Source organism: Canis lupus, chromosome 9 (genome assembly GCF_003254725.2).
Source record: "Canis lupus dingo isolate Sandy chromosome 9, ASM325472v2, whole genome shotgun sequence".
NCBI lineage: Eukaryota > Metazoa > Chordata > Mammalia > Carnivora > Canidae > Canis > Canis lupus.
In genome coordinates, this window is record NC_064251.1 from 31248431 (window position 1) to 31270613 (window position 22183).

At 38.8% G+C, this 22183-nt stretch overlaps 3 protein-coding genes across 25 annotated transcripts in view; 2 read left to right on the top strand and 1 right to left on the bottom strand.

Moving 5' to 3' along the window:
- Positions 1-14552, top strand: part of TOM1L1 (target of myb1 like 1 membrane trafficking protein) — a 48905-nt gene extending 34353 nt beyond the window's left edge. For 4 of the 6 annotated variants that reach the window (XM_049114105.1, XM_049114104.1, XM_025439999.3 and 1 more), the window contains 6 exons: positions 374-470; positions 7124-7172; positions 9192-9297; positions 9807-9888; positions 13112-13174; positions 13849-14552. In XM_049114105.1, the coding sequence (XP_048970062.1) occupies positions 374-470; positions 7124-7172; positions 9192-9297; positions 9807-9888; positions 13112-13166 (389 nt within the window). In that variant the 3' untranslated portion in view covers positions 13167-13174; positions 13849-14552. Of the gene's footprint in view, positions 1-373; positions 471-7123; positions 7173-9191; positions 9298-9806; positions 9889-13111; positions 13175-13848 lie in introns of those variants that run through there. The other 2 variants (XM_025439998.3, XR_007412942.1) reach the window with 2 other exon arrangements.
- Positions 13825-21242, bottom strand: LOC112655103 (cytochrome c oxidase assembly protein COX11, mitochondrial). Its single transcript, XM_025440001.3, has 4 exons — positions 20877-21242; positions 17687-17842; positions 16185-16310; positions 13825-15504 (listed from the first exon to the last, which is right to left on the bottom strand). The coding sequence occupies exons 1-4, from the start codon at positions 21240-21242 to the stop codon at positions 15322-15324; spliced, it is 831 nt and encodes a 276-aa protein (XP_025295786.1). The 3' UTR covers positions 13825-15321.
- STXBP4 (syntaxin binding protein 4) overlaps positions 20383-22183 on the top strand; it is a 212716-nt gene continuing 210915 nt past the window's right edge. For 17 of the 18 annotated variants that reach the window (XR_007412939.1, XM_025439995.3, XM_025439968.3 and 14 more), the window contains exon 1: positions 21274-21412. The gene's annotated coding sequence lies outside the window, so the exon portion shown is untranslated. Of the gene's footprint in view, positions 20752-21273; positions 21413-22183 lie in introns of those variants that run through there. The other variant, XM_049114100.1, reaches the window with a different exon arrangement.

Consider the following 22183-nt stretch of genomic DNA (forward strand, 5'->3'; position numbering starts at 1 on the left):
TTGAGACTTTCCTACTTTGGAGTGTCTCACGTAGGATTATAGGAGGTTGAGATCTTGGGGAGGAGAGGGTAGAGCTCCATTTAAGCCCTAGTTTTTTACTTTTGTACTCAACAAGACACAAAATCCCTTCCATTCTAGCTCAGTTTGGGATTTTAGAAAACCCAATATAATAACATTTATTAACTTCACAGTATCCTCTCTTTGTGGCAGCATTTCTCTTTCCAGTTACCATTAACTGTCCTTTAATTTCTGTTAGAGTGAATGATTTTATGGTGGCAGAAATATGTTTTGTTTTTGTTTTTATTGTGGAAAATCAAACAGAACAACTGAATGACAATGTTTTAAAGCCAAACAAGTCCGTTTTGTGTTCTAGATTTCAGCTCTCCAGGTCCTGTTAGAACAAACAACTTGAAACCTAGTCTTCATCCACAGGTGGATTTGCTAGCCTTGGAAAATACAGAAACACCCCTGTAAGTATGTCCAGTAATACTCCAAAGATAATACCATCTCATTCTGATTCCTCATATATAAGAAAGCATAACAGAAGAGGAAAAGTAGAGACTTAAGAGTCGGGCAGTCCCAAGTTAGAATCTCAGCTCTGCGTTCAACCAGCTGCATGACCTTGGATGAGAAACTTCATGAATGTGAGCCTTCATTTTTCTTCTGAGAATACTTTCTAGGATTCTTGCAAAGATGCTTTGAGGTGCTGTATGTACCTCTTAATACAGTACTCAGTAGGTGATAAGCCTTCCATAAACTGTTTCTGTTATTTTTCAGTGGTAACAGGAGATGGGGGAAGAATAAGGGAAATTCAAATGACAAGGGAGTTAAAACAAATAATGGCCACACCAGTTATGGGGCACTTGCCATGTACCAGCCACTTTGCTAAGCTATGTTTGTTTATTCCATTTAATCTTGCAGAAGCTCTTGGACCTATGCTGTCATCATTATTCCCATTTTACAGGAGAAAAGGCTAAGATTAGTTTATACAGCTATGAAGTTACCAGGTCAAATGAACTGATAGTTCACTAAAAAGAGATTTACAAATGGCCCACAAACAGATGCAATGATGCTCAACCTTATTAATACTTACAGCAATATAAATTAAACTACAAAGACTTTCTGTTTTTAACCTTGCAGATTGGTAAGAGTCTGAATCTTTGTTAACATGCTTTATTGGCTATGGAAAGACAGATCCTATCACAAAATTATGCAGTTCTTATGAGGGGCAAGTGGCAATATCAATCACAATTATAAATGCATTTACTTTTGAACTCACCATCTCATTTCTAGGAATTCATACTCGTTTCTGCAAGATGAGATGTTTACAAGATTATTCTTGACAACATTTGGGCACAGCTAGTAACTGGAAATGACTCAAACATGCATCAGTTGTGGCCTAAATATCTACCCAATGTATTACCATACAGCTAGGGCACAAAAGTAGACTCTCTTTGAGGGACAGTCACCAGGATATTATGAAGTGAAAATATGTGCAAAGTCATGTGTGGATACTATCTGACGTTTGCACGAGGAGGTAGGAAATAATATAAACATTTGCCTCTTTGTGTAAAGGAACAAAAGTTTGCAGAGGAAACTAAAAAAGGCACGATTCCCTTAAGGTCAAGAAGAAGCAGGATAGAGTAGATACAGAAAAACAAACAAACAAAAAAAAAAAACCAGAGGTTGGATTTTCTGTACATAAGAGGCTGTTTTCTTCCCTTTTTAAATGTATATATTTTAGGTAATAGATGATGCATTTCCTTGATTCAGGTATCAAAAGGATATAAAAAGATATACAAGGATAGGACTTGATCTAACCCTACTCCATGCTTCCTGTTCCCTCTCCCCTGATGTCATATCCTGCTCCTATCCTGGTAGTCATTTTCTTATTTGACCTTCCAAAGTGTCTTTAGGTAAATAATGAATATGTTTTTTTCTCCTTTATTAAATGCAGCATACTGTACATACTCTTCTGAACTTTGCTTTATTTTCTCACTGGACTATCTTGCATATCTTGATAAAAATACATATGTTTTACATCAGTGGATTTAGATTTATTTTTAGAGTTGCCAGTGTTTTTTTTTACCCAATGTATCCAATCACTATATTACTTTTCTACTTTTGGTGTTTAGGGGGTGGTAGGGGGCAGAGGGAGGGAAATGAGAAAGGAAAATCAAACTGGGAAGAAATAGAAATGAAAGAAGATGATGAGGAAAGCATCATGTGTTGGGAAAGAATAGTGTCAGTGGCTGTGTCACGAATGACTAGTTGGGTCGGTACCTCTGGCCTTGACTGTGATGCAAGTAATGTACAGTGCTGTGGGCAAATTTCCAGAAAGTTGCTTAGTAAAATACTGTGATCTAAACTAACTGATTCTGTTTCCTTTATGCTGCAAACTGTATTGGGTAGTGAGAAAGGGGTGACTAGGTGAAATCCCATTACAAAAATGTCACTAGAAAGCTTATAAAAAGATCAAATCCTAGCTAAGAGCTGCTTATTTTAATCTGTAACATCAAGAATCTCATACTTGAGTGTGCATAAAAATCACTTGGGGGATCATTAAAAAGTAAAATTGCTGGCCCTCAGAAATTCTGACTCAGTAGTAGGACTCTTTAGTTTTAGAAAGCATCCTAGGAGAATCATAAAGCAGTACTTTGCTGATCATATATTAGAAACCCTATAATGGTTGTCCACTCAACATCCAGATATCAAAAGTAACTACAACTCTTGGGACTCACTGGAATAAAAGATAACATGTAATATCAGTATTTTGTTTTCTAGGCTGAGACTTTTGAATCTGTTTTCTGATTTTCAAAAGAGCTTATACCTGAGTGAAACTATAGTTAGACCAGCTTTTACAGTATCAGGAACTGAAGCACTAAAGTTGCCTTAGCATGTATTCTGGGTTAAATCCTATGCCAGAGATTACATAGGAAAGGTAAAATCAGCCATCAAAAATGTCTTAGAATCTTGAGAATTTTCCACTCCTCTGTGTTTATTCACCATCACAGAACAAATGAGTGATAGAATTATTCATAATAGAAAGGAATCTTTAAAAACAATGATTATGGAATGAAGAGTAATAAGTCATATTTATAGTCCACTTACTATCAGGCAACAGGCCAAAAAGAATAAGACATATTTACTAATTCCTTACTAGTGCTCCCAGTAGGCTTGGGAGGTAGATATGTCATCATTCTCACTTCTTCACAAGTGAAGAAACCAAGGTAGAGGAAGATTAACCTGCCCAAAGGTGTTGCCTAACTAGTAGGATTCAAATAAAGTGTGTCTGATTTCAGTGCCTTTTTTTCCCCTGTGTTTTATTTTATTTAAAAAATTTCTGTAAAGTAAAATTCAGTCTACTTAAAATTGTTTTTCTTTGGTGTGCAGTCCTATGAATTTTAACATATGTATAGATTCATGTAACCACCACCACAGGGTACAGGATAGTTCATCACCCCAAAAACTCCTTTGTAGTATTCCTTTATAGTCATACCCTCTCACACTCACCCCCCAAACACACACACCCAGCAACCACTAATCCATTCTCTGGTACTGCAGTTTGTCTTTTCAAGAATGGCATCTAAATAGAATTATACAGTGTGTCCTATTTCTAGAAAAAGTTATATAAAATTTAAGCGCATGTGCACTCAGTGTTATTTTGTCTTGGTGAATTGACCCTTAAAAGCATTAGGTATAGTTCCCTGTTCATCCCCTGAGATTTTTTTTGCCCTGAGATCTACTTTGATATGAATATAGCTGTTCTAGCTTTCTTTTGATTAGTGTTTACATGGTATATTGTTTTCCATCTTTTTACTTTTAACTATATAAAAATATTCAAAGTGTCTTTATAGATAGCATATAGTTGGGTCATGCATTTTTATGTCTCCTCATAATTTCTGCCTTTAATTGGTATAATTAGACCATTTAATGTCATTATGTTTGGATTTAGGTTATCATTTATTTAATTTATTTGTTCTCTTTGTTGGTTTTCTTTTTTTTCAGTTTCCTCCTTACTTCAGTCTTGGATTGTTTGAATGTTTTCAGTGGTCCATCTTATCTACCGCAAGGGTGACTGTAACCATGTAGTTTATATTATGAGGGGGGAAAGGACTGGTTGCTCTAAGGATTGCAATGTACATAATTCAGTCTACTTACAACCACTATTGTACCATTTAAAGTAAAATGTAGAAAATTTAGGGATTCTCCCTTTATATTGTAGTTATTTCTATGTGTCTACATTAGGAAAAAAAAACAAGACGATGTTATAATCTCTGTGTGCAACCCTCAAATGTATTTTAAAGAACTCAAGAAGAGGATTTACCCAGTATTTGTGATTTCTGTTGATCTTCTTTTGCTTTTTTGTAGGATTTCCCTTCTCTCTGAAGAATTTCCTCAGAAATTTTTTTAGATCAGGTTTATTGGCACTGAAAAAAATCTCCTTTTACTTCATGTGAGAATGTCTTTATTTCATCTTTGTTCCTGAGGGATGTTTGCAATGGCTGTAGAATTTTGGGTTGATGATTTTTTTCTTTGTTTTTAAACGTTGCTTCCCCCCCCCCCCCCCTTTCTGGCCTAAGAAAGGGAAGTCTATATCCGTTTGTGCCACTGTTCTCCTATAGATAACATGTTGTTTTCTCTATGCTATGCTTTCATGAATTTCTTTTTTCCTGATTTTGAACAGTTTGATTATGACATGTCTGGGCATGGATTTCTTTTGGTTTATTCTGTTTGGGATTTGCTGAATTTGTTTCCTGTGGTTGCCATCAAAAAACGCACAATAAACTGAGTGGTTTAAAACCACAGGAATTGATTTTCTCATAGTCCTGGAGGCTAGAAATCTGAAATTCAGCAGAGCCACACTCCCTGCAGGGCTTTACAGGAGAAGCCATTCTTTGTCTCTTCCAGATTCTGATGACTAGGCATTTTTTGGCTTCCTTGGTTTGGCCCACAACACCTGACTTTCTGCCTCTACTTCATGTTTTCTCTCTTCTGTGTGTTTCAAATCTCCCTCTGGTTTTCTCTTTAAGATCACTTGTCATTGGATTTAAAGCCCATTCAAGTAAAATAGGATGATATCATCATATTAGGATCCTTAACTTAATTACATCTGAAAAGACACTTTTTCCAAATAAAGTCACATGCACATGTTCCAGGAATTAGGACAAGGACTACTTTTTGTGGGTGAGGGCACCATTCAACCCACTGCACTGCATTTCCTGAATCTGTGGGTTTATGTCTTTCACCAAATTTGTGGTTTTCAGCCTTATAGTTTTTCAAATATTTCTTAGAAACTACATGTTATACTGTCCCTCTGAGACTTTTGATGACACAAATGTTAGACCTGGTATCATTGTCTTGTAAATCCGTAGAGTTCCTTCCATTACTTTAGCACTCTTTTTCTTTTTAGATGGGTTCATTTCTATTGACTTAAAATTCAAGTTTGCTGCCTATTTCCTCTTTCATCCCCATTTTGCTATGGAGCTCATTCTGTAAATTTTTTAAAATTTCAGTTATTGTATTTTTGTATTCTAAAATTACTGTTCTTTGTATCTTATTTTTCTTTGAAGCAACTATTTTTCCATTTTTTCATGAGTGTTCACAGTTTGTTGAAGCACTTGTGTAATAGCTGCTTTAAAATCTGAGATAATTTTAACATCTGCATCTTCTTGATTGCCTTTTCTTTTTTGCCTGTTGAAATTTTCCCAGTTCTTCACCTGCCTCATAATTTTGGATTGTATCTTGAGCATTTTTAATGTCATGGTACACTTGCTTTTATTCAAATCCTGTTGAGGATGGTACCATTTTGACTTTGGAAGGCAAACAGCCTCCTTATGTTCATGCCACATCTTCAACCTGCCGCATTCTGTGCTAGATTTGGTAATATAGAGGTCACTGGTTCCAGCATAGTTATATTTTCAAAGCCTCTGTGGTGCTATTCAGATCTGTCTTGTGTATGCCACCCTGAGATCTGGATGACTATGTGTTCAGTTTTCAACATCTTCTGCATCCCCACTAGGATCAAATCCACAGAGGCACAGGTCAAGAAGTAAGCCCAGTATTTTATAAACAACTTTGATTTTTTCCAAATTTCTCCTGCTTTGTGATTTCTCTGGTGCTTTCCTTTTCTAGGATTTACCTTTTTGAGTCAGACAGCTAGAGATTCAGTTACCCTACTATATGCCATGCATTTCCTTGACTGTGCTTGTGTCTGGGACCAAATGGCAGGACAGAAAGGACAAAACAAAAACAATAAGAGTTTGCCCTGTCCTTAGTAATCACAGTTACCTTGTTGGAGAGGAAGGGTCCCCTCAGATGAACAAACCTCTACAGGTTCCTGTTGCTTCTACTCTCATTGCAGCCACTTTGGGATTGCCTCAGGTTTAGAGGTTGAGAGAAGAGAAACTAAAAAAAAAAAAAAAGGTGGGGGGGGGGGATAAGGTATTTCCACTCTACCTCTGAGCATTAGGACTTCTCTTTCCTGCTTCTTGAGTGAGGAGAACAAAAGGGCTTCTCCTGGAATCGTCCTCACTGCCTACTCTTGGGTTTTAGGCTGCATTGCATTCAGGTTTGGGAATACAAGAGGGAGGGGGGAGAAAAGGTAAGTTCACCAATGATTTGGTGATACTCACATTACAGTCTTATTTCCCAGTCATCCAGTAACTATTCATTCTTTAGCCCTCAAATATTTGTCTCATGCATCCTATCCAGGTTTTATAATTGCCTTCAGTGGGAGAGATAGGGCAAAGGGTGTGTGTTCTATCTCCTGAAGAACCAGGACCCTTCCTAACCTCTATTCTGGATTGCTTCTCCTCCTTCAGGATATGATGGTGTGGTAGCCACTCTGATGGAAGAACCGAAGGCTTGTTCTCACTGGTTTATTATGTATACTTCAGGATCTCAGGGCTACCAGTGCCGGGGATAGTGCTTTGTCTTTATTCTCTTTGGTATTTGGGCACCAAAAGCTGGTGGGCATGGACACCAGAAGGCTATTGTTATATAAAATTAATTTATCATTGCAGCCTGAAGGTACGCTTTAGGTTTTGTGTGTAGGAAGTCATCTTTTTGCATTTGTATTCTCACTGTAGGGTAATCATGCTGTCTTATCCTACTTTCCTAGGTTTGCCCAAAGGACCAGCCAAAACATCACAAGTCCTCCACATGAAAATGTAAGTAGAGCAGCCCTTCCTGGGCAGCACGCCTAGTCAGTGGATTATCATAGCTGAGAGGAAATTCCTGGTTGTTAAATCTCCTGTTCATTGTTTTGTTATATGTTCTGTAACGTGTGATTCAGTCCTTGTTAGGATCTCTCTTTATCTTCCTTTTAGTCTTTCAAAATAGACAAATTGAATCTTAACTTTTGTTAAAGGATCAAAATTCCTTTAGTGGACTTCAGGAGGCTCTCATTCCCACCCCTCTGAGGTCTCCAGTGACCTCATTATTACCAGATCTAGTTCTGCAGTTTTCAGTCCTCATCTTACCTATCAGCAGCAGGTGATAGAGTCATTCACTTCCTCCTTTTGCGTACATGTGGCTTTCAGACACCACTCACTTTTCTTCTCTTGTCTGAATTCCACTTCTCCATCTCCTTTGGTGGCCTCCACTCCTCTGCTTGCCTTTTAGTATTGCAGACCCCACAGTTTAAGCTTCCAACTTTTTTTTTTTTTAAGATTGTATTTATTTATTCATGAGAGACACAGAGAGAGAGAGAGGCAGAGACATAGGCAGAGGGAGAAGCAGGCTACTCGCATGGAGCCTGACTCGAAACCCAGAACCTGGTATCACGCCCTGAGCCAAAGGCAGACACTCAACCACTGAGCCACCCAGGTGTCCCAAGGCTTCCAACTTCTCTTTCTGCATTCATTCTTCCAGTCTTTTGGTCTCATATCTTAAAATGCTATTCAGATTCTGACAATTTAAAATTGGCATCTCCAGCCCATACCCCTCCCCTAAACTCAGAACTCACAAATCCACCCTCAGCGTAATCTCTTTCTGCTTTCTTCCCAGTCCTGGCTCTCCACTTGCTCTTCCTGCCGTCTTCCCCACTTCAGTAAAGGATCCCTCTATTATTTCAGTTAAGTCAAAACCTTGCAAAACAGTGCTTGACCTCTACCTTTTCACCTTTGCCCTTCACAGTATACCTATCATCTAGCCACTTCTCACTGCCTCCACTTCTGCATGCCAGTCCAAGCCATCAGATGGATATTGCAGTGGCCTCCTAAGGGTTACCCTGCTTCCGCCTTCACCTCCATTTCCACCCTCATCCCCATCATATAATCTGTTCCCAAACCACAGCAATCTTGGGGAGAAAAAAAGTAAAGTCCTACATTACTTAACTGTTCAAATCCACCTGATTTTCTTCTTATGTTTTACTCTGTAAAAACCTGAAATGCTGATCTCACCACTGCCATTATCTCTCCAACCTTAACCTCTCTTCCTTGATTCACTCTGCTCCAACCACACACTGGTCGCCTTTGCTTCAGTGATGACCTTGTGTCCCTCAGGTACTCATAGCACCCACTTTGGCCAGGGCTCTGCTCAAATGTTCCCAACAGTCAGGCATTCCCTGACCACTATTATCAGAGCAGTAGCCCACCCCATCTACCTGGCCTTTCTTCTCTTACCCTGTTGCTTTATTTTGTTTCATTTTGAGTACTTGTTATCTGACATCTATTTACATTTGTTGATTGCTCCAAGGGAACAAGGATTCAGCCTGTTTTGTTTACTGTGCCTGGCATCTAGTAGGTCCCCAAACATAGTTGTGAAATGAATGAGGAAGTTTATAAGAAGAGAGATTTCTGATTTTAATCTTTATCAGTCCTGATTTGATACTGTCCTCTTATGCCTTTCTGTAGGGTTAAGATTTTCCTGTTTGAGGCTGAGATTTTTTAGTCCATGTGAAACAACAGAATCTAGACTGAGCCATACATGTCTGCTTTTTTCTTTTCTAAAGCAACATGTTAATTTCCCACCTTATATGGGAAATGAGGTGCAGTGGGCATGGAACCAGAGAGAAAATGGTTATTACCTAAAAAAAGTAATAGTTCATAATTTCTAATTCTTGTCCAGTTGGGAGTATATGGTTCTTGAATAGTGTTACTATTCAAGAAGCCTGGGAATCTAAATATTAACAAAAGAAAAGCTTAATGTAGAATTTTTATTTGAACATTACGCTATGCTTTCTTCAGCTTTCAGAATATTCAAATTCAGTATTGCTACAACCAGTTAGTCTGCAGAACATTTCGGCAACACCATCAAGCCAGAGACTGCCTTCCTTACCCAGCAATCATCCAGGTACTTGAGATCTGTTATTTGCATTGAATAAGGAAACTTGTGGGAATATAGGAGTCTGACAGAGATTTACTGCTGATTAAAAATAGGTATACAGAAAGGAAAAATGAGGACTTCATGTGCCGTTTTAAGCTCTGTAAATTCATGGCAGATACCATTATGACCAACATTGAATAATAAAAATGCTTGTGTTGTGCTGAATGTTGTATTTGGAATGGTGAGGTAAATGAACCTTTAGCTGAAGTTTGGAAGTTCTTTTGTTCTATATAGATTTGTTGCATGTGGGAGTAGTATTAGAATATCTATTGTAAAAAAAAAAAAAAAAAAAGATTATCCATTGTATTTATTTCTGGTTGTCAAAGTTTCTTAGCATCTTATGTTTGAAGTCTAAATCATAAAGAGAATATTAATTGTGCATGTGTTCTTGAAAAACACAATGTGTATTCACTGGTTGGTGTGGTATGTTGTTTTTTGTTTTTTGTTGTTTTTTTTTTGTTTTGTTTGGCCTAAAGCAATGACAAAGAATGATCTCCAGCCACCCAATTACTACGAGGTAATGGAGTTTGATCCCTTAGCTCCTGCTGTCACTACAGAGTAAGTCATTTACAAAATGATTAATTTATTTTTCGTCTTGGTTCCCTTTGGTACCAGAGCTAACAGGGCTTGGTTATGCATTTCATTTTGTTTAGGTCTAGGCAGAAATTGATGACCTTATTAAAAATGACTTATGAGGCTTTATGGAGGCCGTTGCTCTTAATGGTCTTATCGTGCTCAGCCTTATGACTAAAAAATAAAAATGCTGGGGCTGCACATTAAGAAATAACCGGAACCATCATGTACATTAACGGGTTCCTTGTAGATGCCTTGGGAGAAGAAAGTCAGGTTCTCTCCAGCTTGAGAAGGACACTCTATTCAGACTGCTGATAAAAGTAATACCACATTGAGGAATTATTCTGTTCTTGAACTACTAATCACAAAAAAAATTAGTCACTACATATGTCAACAACATGCTTAAAAAAGAGTAATAAAGCATTAGTGTAAACGTGTCCTTTTTAACTTGAAATCTTTAGAGCACTATTTTATGATTTCATATTGGTCAGTGTATATAAATATTTATGCAACAATAGGCTCATTAGCTTTTAGCTTTAATATAGTTTGACGATTACCCTCAAAATTGTTAAAAAGGATTAAAACAAGTTTATAAAAACCATTGTTTAGAAACTGGCAGCCTTTAGGCAGTCTCTTGCTTACAGCTGTGTTTTGTTTGACCTATGTGGGGTTTAAACTGTGCATTTAAAAATTAATTGCCAAAAATTAAAAACTGGGGTATTATTTAAAAAAAATTCTAAACTTCTGGATTCTTTTGATACTGTGGCAATGCCAGGCCTGCATTTTTATATGCTAGCAATTGTTTAGGACTGAGTAGTAGCTGCCTCATTAAGACAAGGTATGCTCTGCAGCTCACCAAGCCCCAACTGGCCCTCTAGCTCCATTTATTTGATCTGCCTGGCATGTGTTAAGCATTTGAGGTTTTAACCCCTGGTTTTAAATATAGTGACCCATTTTGGAATAATTTATAAATTTTAACAGACTTAGGAGTTCATTAAATTTTTTCTAATGTAAGATTGCAGAATTTCTGTAGGTCATCCTGCTTGATAAAGAATCACTGAATGTATTAGTGGGCTAAGGAATTAGAAATCAAATAGCATCCAAAGAGGCAGATTTTATTATATTCCAGTTAAATAGGAAATTGTTGTAAGTAGATACGACAGTGCAACAGATACTAAATGTGAGAGAGAGAGTAGAGAAGCTAGAGGTAGATCTTTGGAATTCTCTACCATTGTAGAGAATTTTCTTACTTTTCTTACATTGTTTTCCTTCTCTGAAAGTCATCTGAAATACGGGGAACTTCTCCCTAAGGAAAACCACATTTTATAGAAAAAGCTCTGGAATTTTCACATCACTAGTTGTCCATGAACCCTAGGTTAAGAATTTCTGTTCTAGCAGGACAAGTACGGTATTTATGAAGTTGTATACATCTATATACACGATTCATTTGGCAAATACTTGAAAACTGTGTGCCAGGGACAGTGACTGGTGCCTAATTTATAATGTTGAGCAAGAGACATTCTCCCCATCCTCATGGAGGTTAAATCTAGTGTGGAAAAGAAATCGTGGGGCACCTGGGTGGCTCAGTCAGTTAAGTGTCTGACTCTTGATCTCCATTCAGGTCTTAATGTCAGGGTCATTAGTTCAAGCTCCATGTTGAGCTCCAAGCCTACTTTTAAAAAAAGGAAATCAGGCAAATATGTATTTACAGTTTATGTTAATGGTATGAAAGAACATGGTGCCATGAAGCTAATTTAAATGAGGGCTAGAGAAAGCTTAAGGAAGTGACATTAAGGCTGAGACGTGCAATTATTAGTGAGGTGACAAGTCGGAATCCATGCTATAGATAACAATAGGTACAAAGATGCTAAGTAGAGAGAGTTTGGGCACATTCAAGGAAATGGAGAAGTCAAAGCCAAGAGCAAATAGAACAGGGAACCCTTTTAGATGTGAAATTGCAGCTTGGAAACTAGAGGGGAGTGCACAACTATGATGAACCATGGCTGAGAAGACAGGACAACTGACTGCAATCTAGTTAATGAATTAAGAAACAGGAAATCCTTGGTGTAAAAGCTGTTTTGCTAGATTGATGGAGACAGAAGCCAGATTTTAGTGTGTTAAAGGGGAGAGGAAGTAGGGATGATGATTGTAGAAACTTCCACATGAAGGGATGGTGCGAGGTAGCTTGGTAGCTAGAGGTTACTGAGTTTCACTCCAAGTAGACAGGGGATTAAGGACTGCCTTGTTTTAGAAAAGAGAAGATGCCGTGGAGCATTTGTGAATGCTGATGGGTAGGATCTAATAGACAGGGAGGCCAGAGGTTCAAAAAGGAAGAGGACTAAGTGGGTAACGTGTGAAAAGCCAGGGATAGATAGGATCACAGAAGCAGATGGGGTACAGATGAAGGCAGATTTGAAGATTTCGTGATAGGGAGATGAAGTTTCCATTTAATAAATTAAAGCATTTAACTTATTTAGAAGTGAGGTTTCTGACCAAGAGTGGTGAGAGGAGGAGGACCAGAGATTTGAGAAGTGAAGGAAGTTGAAATAGTTTTGTGGAAACACATTAAAATTTCTGGACCATCCTGGGGCCTCATTACATTGGGGACCATGGCTTCATAGCGCTATGATTTTCTTCTAGATTTTTTTTTCCTCTAGCCATGTTTTTGCTATACTGTATGAATGATGCATTTGTACATATAGAAGTTTTCTTAGCTACAGGCCTATGTAAAACATATATGAAGACCTGAATGATGCCATAAAAAAATTACTATAAATGAGGTACAAAGATGACAGTTATTAGCCAAAGGAGGCTCAGAAGTTTAGACTGTAATAACCTAGGTCAAATAAGGTACAGTGTTAATATTTTTAAATGTTTTGAAACCTAGAAAAACTGAACAATTTCTGTTTTTTGTAAAGTAGAAAGCAAACTATCCAAATTTGAGCCACATTTTTCATGAAGTCACAGTAGAATGAATTGGTTCTATGAGATACATATTTATAAGAAAGATGCATGGGAATTACAACATTAGGCTCTAAGAAAACTATACTGTAAGCTTCAAGGACAGAGATCTGTTTTTATTCACTGATATAGCCTGAATACCCAAAATGGCACCAGATTCTTTGTTAAGGTATTAGCAGTTAAAAGCTAAATAGTATACTTTAAAACTGATATATATATATATATATCTTGCCATGATTTGTTTCAGAGCGGTTTATGAAGAAATTGATGTTCAACACCAGAAAGGAGCTCAAAATCAGTGACTGTTGAGGTAGACTTCAACTTCTATAACTTACATTTCCCATCCTATAGAATTTCAGTGTAATTGTCACTTTCTGTACTTAGGATTTACATTTTATAAAGGCCATTTGAGTCTGAGCCTTTGGGAGAAACTTGTGTACTAAGATTTTACTCAAATTGTAATGAAATGTAATCTCTGTGAGCTTATTAGCTAAAAATAATCTTTGGAATGTGTAGGTTGGTTTATAGTACAGAAATATTAATATGAACAAAAATAATGATCATTAGAAATGTCTTAGCACTGAAATAGACATTTATCTTTTATGTAAAGTTAATACCTCGTAACTGGTAGAGCCCACTCATTGCTCATCCAGATGTACCTGGATTCTTCCTATTTGCTGAATTAGTCATCCCATTTTACTTACTTTTTTTTTAAGATTTTATTTATTTATTCAAGAGAAAGATGCAGAGGTAGAGGGAGAAGCAGGCTCCTTGAGGGGAGCCTGATGTGGAAGTCGATCCCATTTTATTTACTAATAAATGCATGGCCAGCAGTAATCCATTAATCTTATTCTCCTCACCTCCACCCATGGAAGGTAGTACATTCCCACCTTTCTGCATTAGATTGTGACTCTATTGTTATTATCCATGAATGGGGAAAAAAAAAGGAAAGGATACAGGTTGTCTATATTTTTTTTATTTTAGATGAAAGTGGATGACCAGCTCACTAACTACAAGTGCCAACTTTCTAAAGGTAGACCCTGTGCAGTTTTCAGACCCAGAAGACAAGACCTACCAACACATCAGAACCTTGGTGGAACATTTCTCCTCCGCAGTAATGAAGTTTCACAGAAGAGTACCTGTTCCAGAGGAACATTTTATGCTTCCAGACCACAGCTTAAACTTTATCTCGAAAGAACTTAGCTGTCTCATATTCACTTAAAACTTAAGCAGAAGAAAAATTCATTTACTGAGGCCAACTAGCTTAATGACAGCATCTTATGTTTCACAGGGCTTCCTACCTTTAGAAAAGAAATCCTCACACAGCTGTGATAAGAGTAGTAGATGAAGATTATTTTATTACAAAATAATTCCGAAGACTGAGTGCCTTCATTTAACTAAGTTGAATGTAAAAGTCAATTTGTACTTTTTTATAAATATTACTCATTTAGAATTTGCCTTCATGATTGTAGTTTATATTTCAGGTACCTTAAAGAGGTCACTGGACTCTATAAAGTTGCCTTTAAACATGAATCTTTGTAATACTAAATGATCTTTTTTTCTTCCCCCTTTACTGTAATATTCCTATTTGGAACAAACACTACTGGAAAACATTCAGAATAAATTGTGCATTCATTTATGTCAAAAATTACAATGACAAATTACTATTAAAACAGGTTAATACCTTTTTTTTTTTTTTTTTTTTTTACAGAGTTTGTTCATAGAACTTCTGATGTCAGTAAATCTTCACAATCCCACACTTACATTTTAACATTCAGGGACTTGAACTATCATAGGAAATGCTAGAATCCTAAGAAACATATTTCTCCATTTTATTTCATTTTCATGATGCCAAAATTTCAGAATATAAAGTAGCCCTAGTTACTAAAGGAAAAATAGTCAAATCTGCAATCAGAATGTAATCTCTGGGCAAGCTGTTAGGGCTCAGCAATTCCTCTTCTATTTTGAGCTTTTAAAGTAGGGACTACTCACAATAAAAGAAAATAGTAACTTTTAAAAATAATAAAAGTAGGCAGAAGTTTATGACCTAGAGCCTAAAACAGATAACCATGGGCATAATCAAAATATTCACTGCTACAAGTATGAAGGGCTAATAATCTGTAAGAGGAGCAAGTAGAATTAAACTGAACCATCAAGTCTCTGCCTACGGATTAAAGAAACAGAGCAGTTTCCTTTAATATTATCTAAATTTTATTATCAATATTACTTTTATTATATTCTATGGTTTTGAACAGTCATATATTCTAAATAGGCATGTGGATTCCTTATGATAGAAACCGTTCAATTTTATGTAGGGTAAATTAGCTGATAAAACAGCATTATATAATATTTAAAATAGCTTCACATTACTGTAGAGTATTTCTCCCCTGAGAAGACATCTATAGATTCATGATTTTTCAAAAATCACAAATCTGAATCAGGACTTAGGTGCAGACTTCAATGATAGCCTGGAACCGGCAACTGCTGCCCCTCCTTTGCTTCAAAAAACGTATAAGAAAGAGTGATGAGATCAACATTCACCATTCTTGGATCTTCAGCAAATTCAGGATCAATGTAGAAAAACACTGGCATATCTACTTCCTCTTGTGGATTAAGCCTTTGTTCCTCAAAACAGAAGCACTAGAAGTTATAGAAAAGTATTTGTTTAGTTTCTATAAGAATGGGTGTTAACAATGGTTCATTTCTTGGCTCTAGTAAGCATACAATACTATAAAAAAATATAACTAAATATAATCTAAGTTCTGTGACAGAATGACAGTATCTTTGATTTTTGCTTTAAAACAGACTCAAGGAGTGCCTGAGTGGCTCAGTTGGTTAAGCACCTGCTTTTGGCTTAGGTCATGATTCCAGAGCCCCAAGTGAAACTCGCTGCTTAGTGGGAAGTCTGCTTCTCCCCCTCCTTTTGCCCCTCTCCTTCCCACTCATGCTTGCTCACTCATAAATAAAATCTTTAAATTTTTTTTTTTAAAAACCAGAGACTCAACAAATTTGGAGGAGGGGGGAGGTGCAGAGGCAGTGGGAGAGACAATCTCAAGTGGACTCTCTGACCACAGAGCCAGCTCCCAGGCTGGATCCCATGATCCTGAGCCAAAATCAAGAGTCCAGTGCTTAACTGATTGAGCCACCTTGGTGTCCTGCTCTTCTTCTGATCTTAAGAGCAGACACCCTCATCTCAACTTCTGCATAGCTGTTACAAACAATGGGAAAAAAGTTTGTTTAGGAGAAATGAATTTTCAGAAACTAGTTTCTACTAAACCCTGTAGTAAGTTTAGTACTAAAGTTTGCATATAGAGCTGTACCTGTATTTTATTGAAATACTGTCCAGCTTCAAATGGTACAACATTGTATGTAGAAATTCCAATTACTGGTTTGTCTGTAGGATTCTTAGCTTTATAAAACGCCAGTGCAGTCTCTCCTGGTACTACCTGTTTTAAGGAAATATACATTATCAATACTTTAAATCTTACAGCTCCTAAATTAGTCATATTATTTTCCCTACATAAGTCATTTTTCCTATTACACCACAATACTTTACCTAAACTAATGTTGAGGGTCAGCAAAATAAATTGTGAATATTACCCATGAATATCTGCAGACATTTCCATCTGCAATTTTACTTGCAAATGTCAGTGGAACCAGTGCTCTATTCATAATTGTGGATTGTCCTCTTGTATATCTGAAGTATTCAAGCAATATAATATGCATTAAATTATTTAAAATGTCCAAGGACAGCCAAGCCTATCATAGCCCAAGCCTCACTTAACACTTATACTTCAATATCATATGATTGACATAAAGATTCTAAGAGGTTACCAACTAGAATAAACTTAGAATAAAACTGAATAGAACTTTTGAAAGAACAGATTTTTAAAACTTGCAAGGCTTTAAAAATATAGATTTCCAAAGGATCCAGTCATTTGTACCAATTTAGTCACTTATATCTTGTATACTACTGTATGATTAGAATATTCAAAATTATTAACCTATAAAACCCTCAATCATTGAAGAGATTCACTTATGTTTACTAACCTGGGTGGACACCAATATTTATAAGGGTGTTCCAACAAGGGTCACAATGAAGCTTTTCTGGCTATTCCCCAGCTCATAATTTCAATTAAATCCTCTAAGATTCCAATTAAGATTTTAGTAAATTTTTAAGGTATACCTTTTCTGAAGTAGAACATGACTATTTAATATGATTATTTCAAAGCTTTTTTTTTTTTTTTAAAGATTTTATTTATTCATAAGAGAGAGGCAGAAACACAGGCAGAGGGAGAAGTAGACTCCATGCAGGGAGCCCTACATGGGACTCGATCCCGGGTCTCCAAGATCAGGCCCTGGGCTGAAGGTGGCACTAAACTGCTGAGCCACGCGGGCTGCCCACTTCAAAGCTTCTCAATTATTATTATTTTTTTTTTTTTGAGAAAGGGATACTTGTGATATAAATCAGTAAACAACTATTCATTATAGCCAATGATTTTCAACTTTTCCCCCTTATCTATACCTGAAAGTCAACTACATACCAACAGAGAGTGAACTCTTAAAATGACTCTAATAAGAACAGATGACATTTTCCATTGTTTCAAACTGACTTTTACTACAATATCATATAACTTAAAGTATATTGCTACATTAGGTATCACAGTCAAAAATAGTCTGTGAGTAATAAAAGACATAGCAATAGAGTCTCAGTATTTTGAGAGTAAGTTTACATGAGTATTTCCTAAATTATGAAACAGTTTAAGAGACGGAATTTTTAAAATGCAAAAAATAATCTTTTAATAACTACTTTATCACTTACATATATTTCTGTTTGCTGAGGTCTAAAATTCCACTGGAGACTTGCATGCACATCTGCATTAAAGGTGACTTTAATAATTCGATCCTTAACAGGCACCATGTTTTCAATCTGGTCTGATGCATGACCTGCTACTGCTGACCCTCCAAGACCAGTAGTCTAGGTATTAAAGATATTAAGAATATTACAGGATAATATGTCAATACTTTCAGGTGATGATTTATTCGATAAAAACAAATCTTAAAAACAGTAATCTAGTAGAAATCAAGTTTTTATACTGACACTGACCATCTCCTATGAATGTGTCAATGGTTTGACCACCTTTGTAGTGTCAAGGGCCTATGTCTGTTAGAATGACTTCTATTTCTTCAGTAATCACTTGGATTACCAAATGAGTCACTTGGGAGAAAGAGACTCCCCAGTGATAATATATAGCTCAGAACTTTAGCTTAACTTTCCATTAAACATATTTCTACTTACTGTGTTTCATATAAACTATTAGTCATTAATAGAGGTAAAAATTACCCACAACTCTATCATTTCAATGAAACTAATTAATTCCATTATCTACGGTCCTGTCTGATCCTTTTCCACATCATAACTTTTATAACATACATTAGTTTGTAGTTTCACTTCTGTATTCTGCTTTTCTCAAGCATCATTAAGTGTTTTTCCATGTTGGTAAATGATTTTGTAATTTTTTTTTCTGTTCTTTAGTTCAGCTTTTATACATTATCAGTTAATGGGAAAAACTGATCCCTTTGGCAACTGAGTCAACTAATCACAAGACATCAGGGTAATCTGTATCTGATATTTCTTGCCTATCTTCACTGGCATTAATTATCTCATTATCAGAGATGTTTAGAAAAAAAATCCTTACTTCCAGGGTCATCATTCTTCTGATGCTTGAGGTTGCCAGAACTCTGGTCTCCGGATAATTAATCTGTTACTATACTAGGAGAAAAATACCAAATTTGAGGCTAGGGGAAGACTCCCAGCAATATGTAGTATCACTATCTTCTATTTATTACGCAAGTCAATTAACTGCACTCAACTGCCATGCAACATTACTGAATTACTTTATAAACCTACAAACTGCATTAGATGGCAAGCCTTTACTTATCCTTGTTTAGTAAATAAATTCTTCTGCCCGAGAGAGCTATAATGCTTAAGTTTTAAGATGTAACTCCTGAAGAATGTGAGTCACTTGATTAAAGATTCCTGAATGTATTCTGACAGTCTTTGAATTTGCAAATTTGATAGAGAAATTAACAGAAAGGGGCAATGAAAATATGTCCTGGGCTCTAGTCTAGTTCTGCTACTAAGTTGAATAAATCTTACTTTGGGGCAGGGGGCTACATTTTCCCATACTCATGTGAGGTCACTGTATTAAATCAATTATGTAATTCCTTATTTTTGGCTCTGAAGTTCTGTGATTCTAAAAGTGAAAGGGATGCTCTTTTGGAAATGTCCCTATGTAATATCCAACTTGATTTAAGATTACAAATCAGAATTTTTTTTATCCTGCCCTGTATTTGCACACACATGTACAAAATATTGTCATTCACTTCAGTGTGAAGCAGAGTTTCTCTGGCACTAAGGGCATTTTGGATTGGATAATTCTTTAGGTTTTTCTGGGGGTCTTTGGTGGAGAGAGGGGGGAGTGTCTGTCCTGTGCAGTGTCGTATGTTTAGCAGCATCCCTAGTCTGCCCAGTAGGGTATCAGTAGCATCCTCCCTGATCACTTCCCAGGTCGTGACAACCAAAAATGTCTTCAGACTTTGCTGAATTCTCCCTGAAGAATAAAAGTGAACCCCTCTTCCTATGGTTTGCAGAGATTTATATTTGATATTTTGGATTCAGTCTGGTTCATTGATTTAACCAACTGCTAGTTTGGGGATTCATGCTAGGTCCAGGCTGCCCTCTGATGCAAACTAATTCACATTCTGCACTCATTCTCCGGAATCAAGCTGCTGCATGCCTCATAAATGCTAATATTAAAAGACTGAAAAAAGTCTTTTTGACTTCTCTTTTGGTTATTACGGAAAACAATGGCAAGTTAATCACCAAAAGGAGAGAAGCCAGCCAGTAAGCCAGGCATTAACAATACCGGCAGGAAAAAAGCAGTTAACCTGTGATTGCCAACTTCACTACACATTGGGATCACCTGAGTAATCTTTAAAAAATTACTAATGCCTGGCTCCCACTCCCAAGACATTCTGATTTAACTGCTTAGGGACTGTGACCTGGATGTCGGGATTTTTAAAAGTTCTCCAGATGAGTTCCTCTCATCAAAACGAAGAGTTGGGAGAACCACTTACGAAATACTTAGTGAATGAAATACTTAGGTTTTTTTGAACAAACTCCTGGCCCCTTCTCAGAACTCCTAACCAGAGTCTCTGGTGTTAAGGGAGCCCTAACGGGTTTATTAAAGCAGCTCCACTAGCGAACGGTAACGCTTAGAGAAAGCAGCAAAATCTCCACTTTTAGAATGAAGGAGAACCAATGCGACATAATGTCTGCCTTTGTTTATGGTCGTCAAATATTATTGTGCACCGAACCGAAATCCCCTCAGGGACTTATTAAGTCACGGAATGCCGGGCCCCTCCCCCAGAGTTTCTGATTCAGCGGCTCTGTGGAGTTTTTCACCCAACACGGTGCACTCAAGTTCCCAGGTGATGGGACGCTGGTCCTCCGCAGGAACCACACCTGAGGAACAAACGCATTGGGGTTTCTGCTCGAAAGGGGAGCCTTGGGTAGTAAGCACGTCGCGGTCAGGGCTTAACAGTGGAGGGAAGCCCCAAACGCCGGACTCGTGCTTCTGTGTGGGGATTAAACCGATCTGCAAGCATAGCCCCCACGTTTCCAGGGTTACCCCTCGCACCTACACCGTACACGCTTCACAGAACGAAGGTACCGATGCAGTGTACGTTCCAGGAGCAAACACGTGTGTGAAGGGGCAGAGGCCAAGGCGCACGGCTGGAGGGTCTCACCCCGCAGGGAGGTCGGTAGAAGCACGCTCGCCGCAGGGCCTTAGCTTCTACTTGGAGCGTTACCACTAACTCCTGGTAAGCGCCGGCAAGTACTTGCTACAGCCCGTTTCCTCTCAGGTAGCGGCTAACGTCAGGCGTCCCGTCCGACAGGACGCGGAGGCGCGACCGCCGTCCCTCCGGGAGGCAGCGCCGGCCCCTACCTGGCAATACAGCCGATAAAGGGGTACAGCGGCGTAGGACGCTCCCAGCATGCCCACGGCGGCCGCGGCCACGTACGTGAGCACCGTCTTGTTCCGACGCCGCCAGTCCTCCTCCTGCGCGCGAGTGAAAGGGTTCGTGCTCTTCGGCCGCCGCGGCGGGGGCTGCAGCGCCAGCTCCGGGGCCGGGCTCGGGCGCCTCCAGGTCCCGAGGCGCCTCAGCGCCGTCTCAGCACCTCCTGCCCCACTCGTTCCCGGCCTGAGACGGGGCACTACCCTCTCCGCGGCCCTGGCCGCGAAGCCACGGTGGCTCCAGCGCCAGCCACAGAAGGCAACGGGTCTCCACGGGGGACGCCAGAGCCCTCCCATAGCGCCCGGGGGGGGAGAGAGCTCCCGGAGTCGGGGACGAGACGGCAGATCTCGCGAGGCCTGCGCGGTCTCGCGACATCTGGGGTGAGCTTGCGGCTGCCGTGGCTACAGGGCTCCTCAGGTGGCGGCGCCTGCGGTCGCGCTACGGAGGCCCGGTTGCCGGATTACGGGTAAGTTCGCGTTTTGCTTCATGACTTTCCTCCCGCTTTGCTTCCCTCCGGCGCCTTATACTAGCTTACTCTGAGGGAAACGCCATGCGCTCCGCGGGGGTGCAAACGCCTCATCGTTTGGGCTCGTATCTCTGAACTTCCTAAACTCCACCATCCTTTGTTTCGACCTAGCGGCCCTCAGCCGCCGGCCCGCTGCTTACTGCCCTGGACTTGAGCTCAGGGACCACCTCTTCCAGGAAGCCTGCCTGGTGTTCACCACAGCGCACAACAGCACTCACACACGTGTGCGTTTCCTCAGCCCCTGGGAATCGGCTTCCGCTTCTCTTCGGATGCCCTCTAACCACTTGTCCGGTGAAAACGACCAGTCCTGGAGCAGAGAGACGTTGTCAAACGAGTTTGTCCAGAGGAGAGTGACCAAGACAGGAACATACTTTAAGGCAGGATTGAAAGAAATGGGGGATGTTCATCGTGGAAGAGAACCCTGTCGGGGATGTACTACCTCTTCTTCGCTTGAGCCAGAGGACACACTAGGACCTGAGGGGAGAGGCAGCACAGCCTACTTTGCTGTAATGAAAGGAAAAAGCTTTCTAGGAACTATAAAGGAGCTGATGAAAGCCCCCATTCTGAGGTTTGGCAGCTCGGGGGTGATGCCTGCATCCCACTATGGCCTTCTGTCCTTAGGCCAGTTATTCCATCTCTCTCAGTCCTGGTGGCCTTGTTAATAAAACGGAAATCATAAGAGTAAACGACAATATGCATATCAAGTGATTT

Bases quoted from the DNA above. Each gene is read 5' to 3' on its own strand.
- LOC112655103 (XM_025440001.3), bottom strand. From the start codon at position 21,242: ATGGGAGGGCTCTGGCGTCCCCCGTGGAGACCCGTTGCCTTCTGTGGC. The intron at 17,843-20,876 runs GTAGGGGCCGGC...TTTAATACCTAG, and splicing joins TTTATCGGCTGTATTGCCAG to ACTACTGGTCTTGGAGGGTC. The intron at 15,505-16,184 runs GTACAGCTCTAT...TATAACTTCTAG, and splicing joins AGTATTTCAATAAAATACAG to TGCTTCTGTTTTGAGGAACA.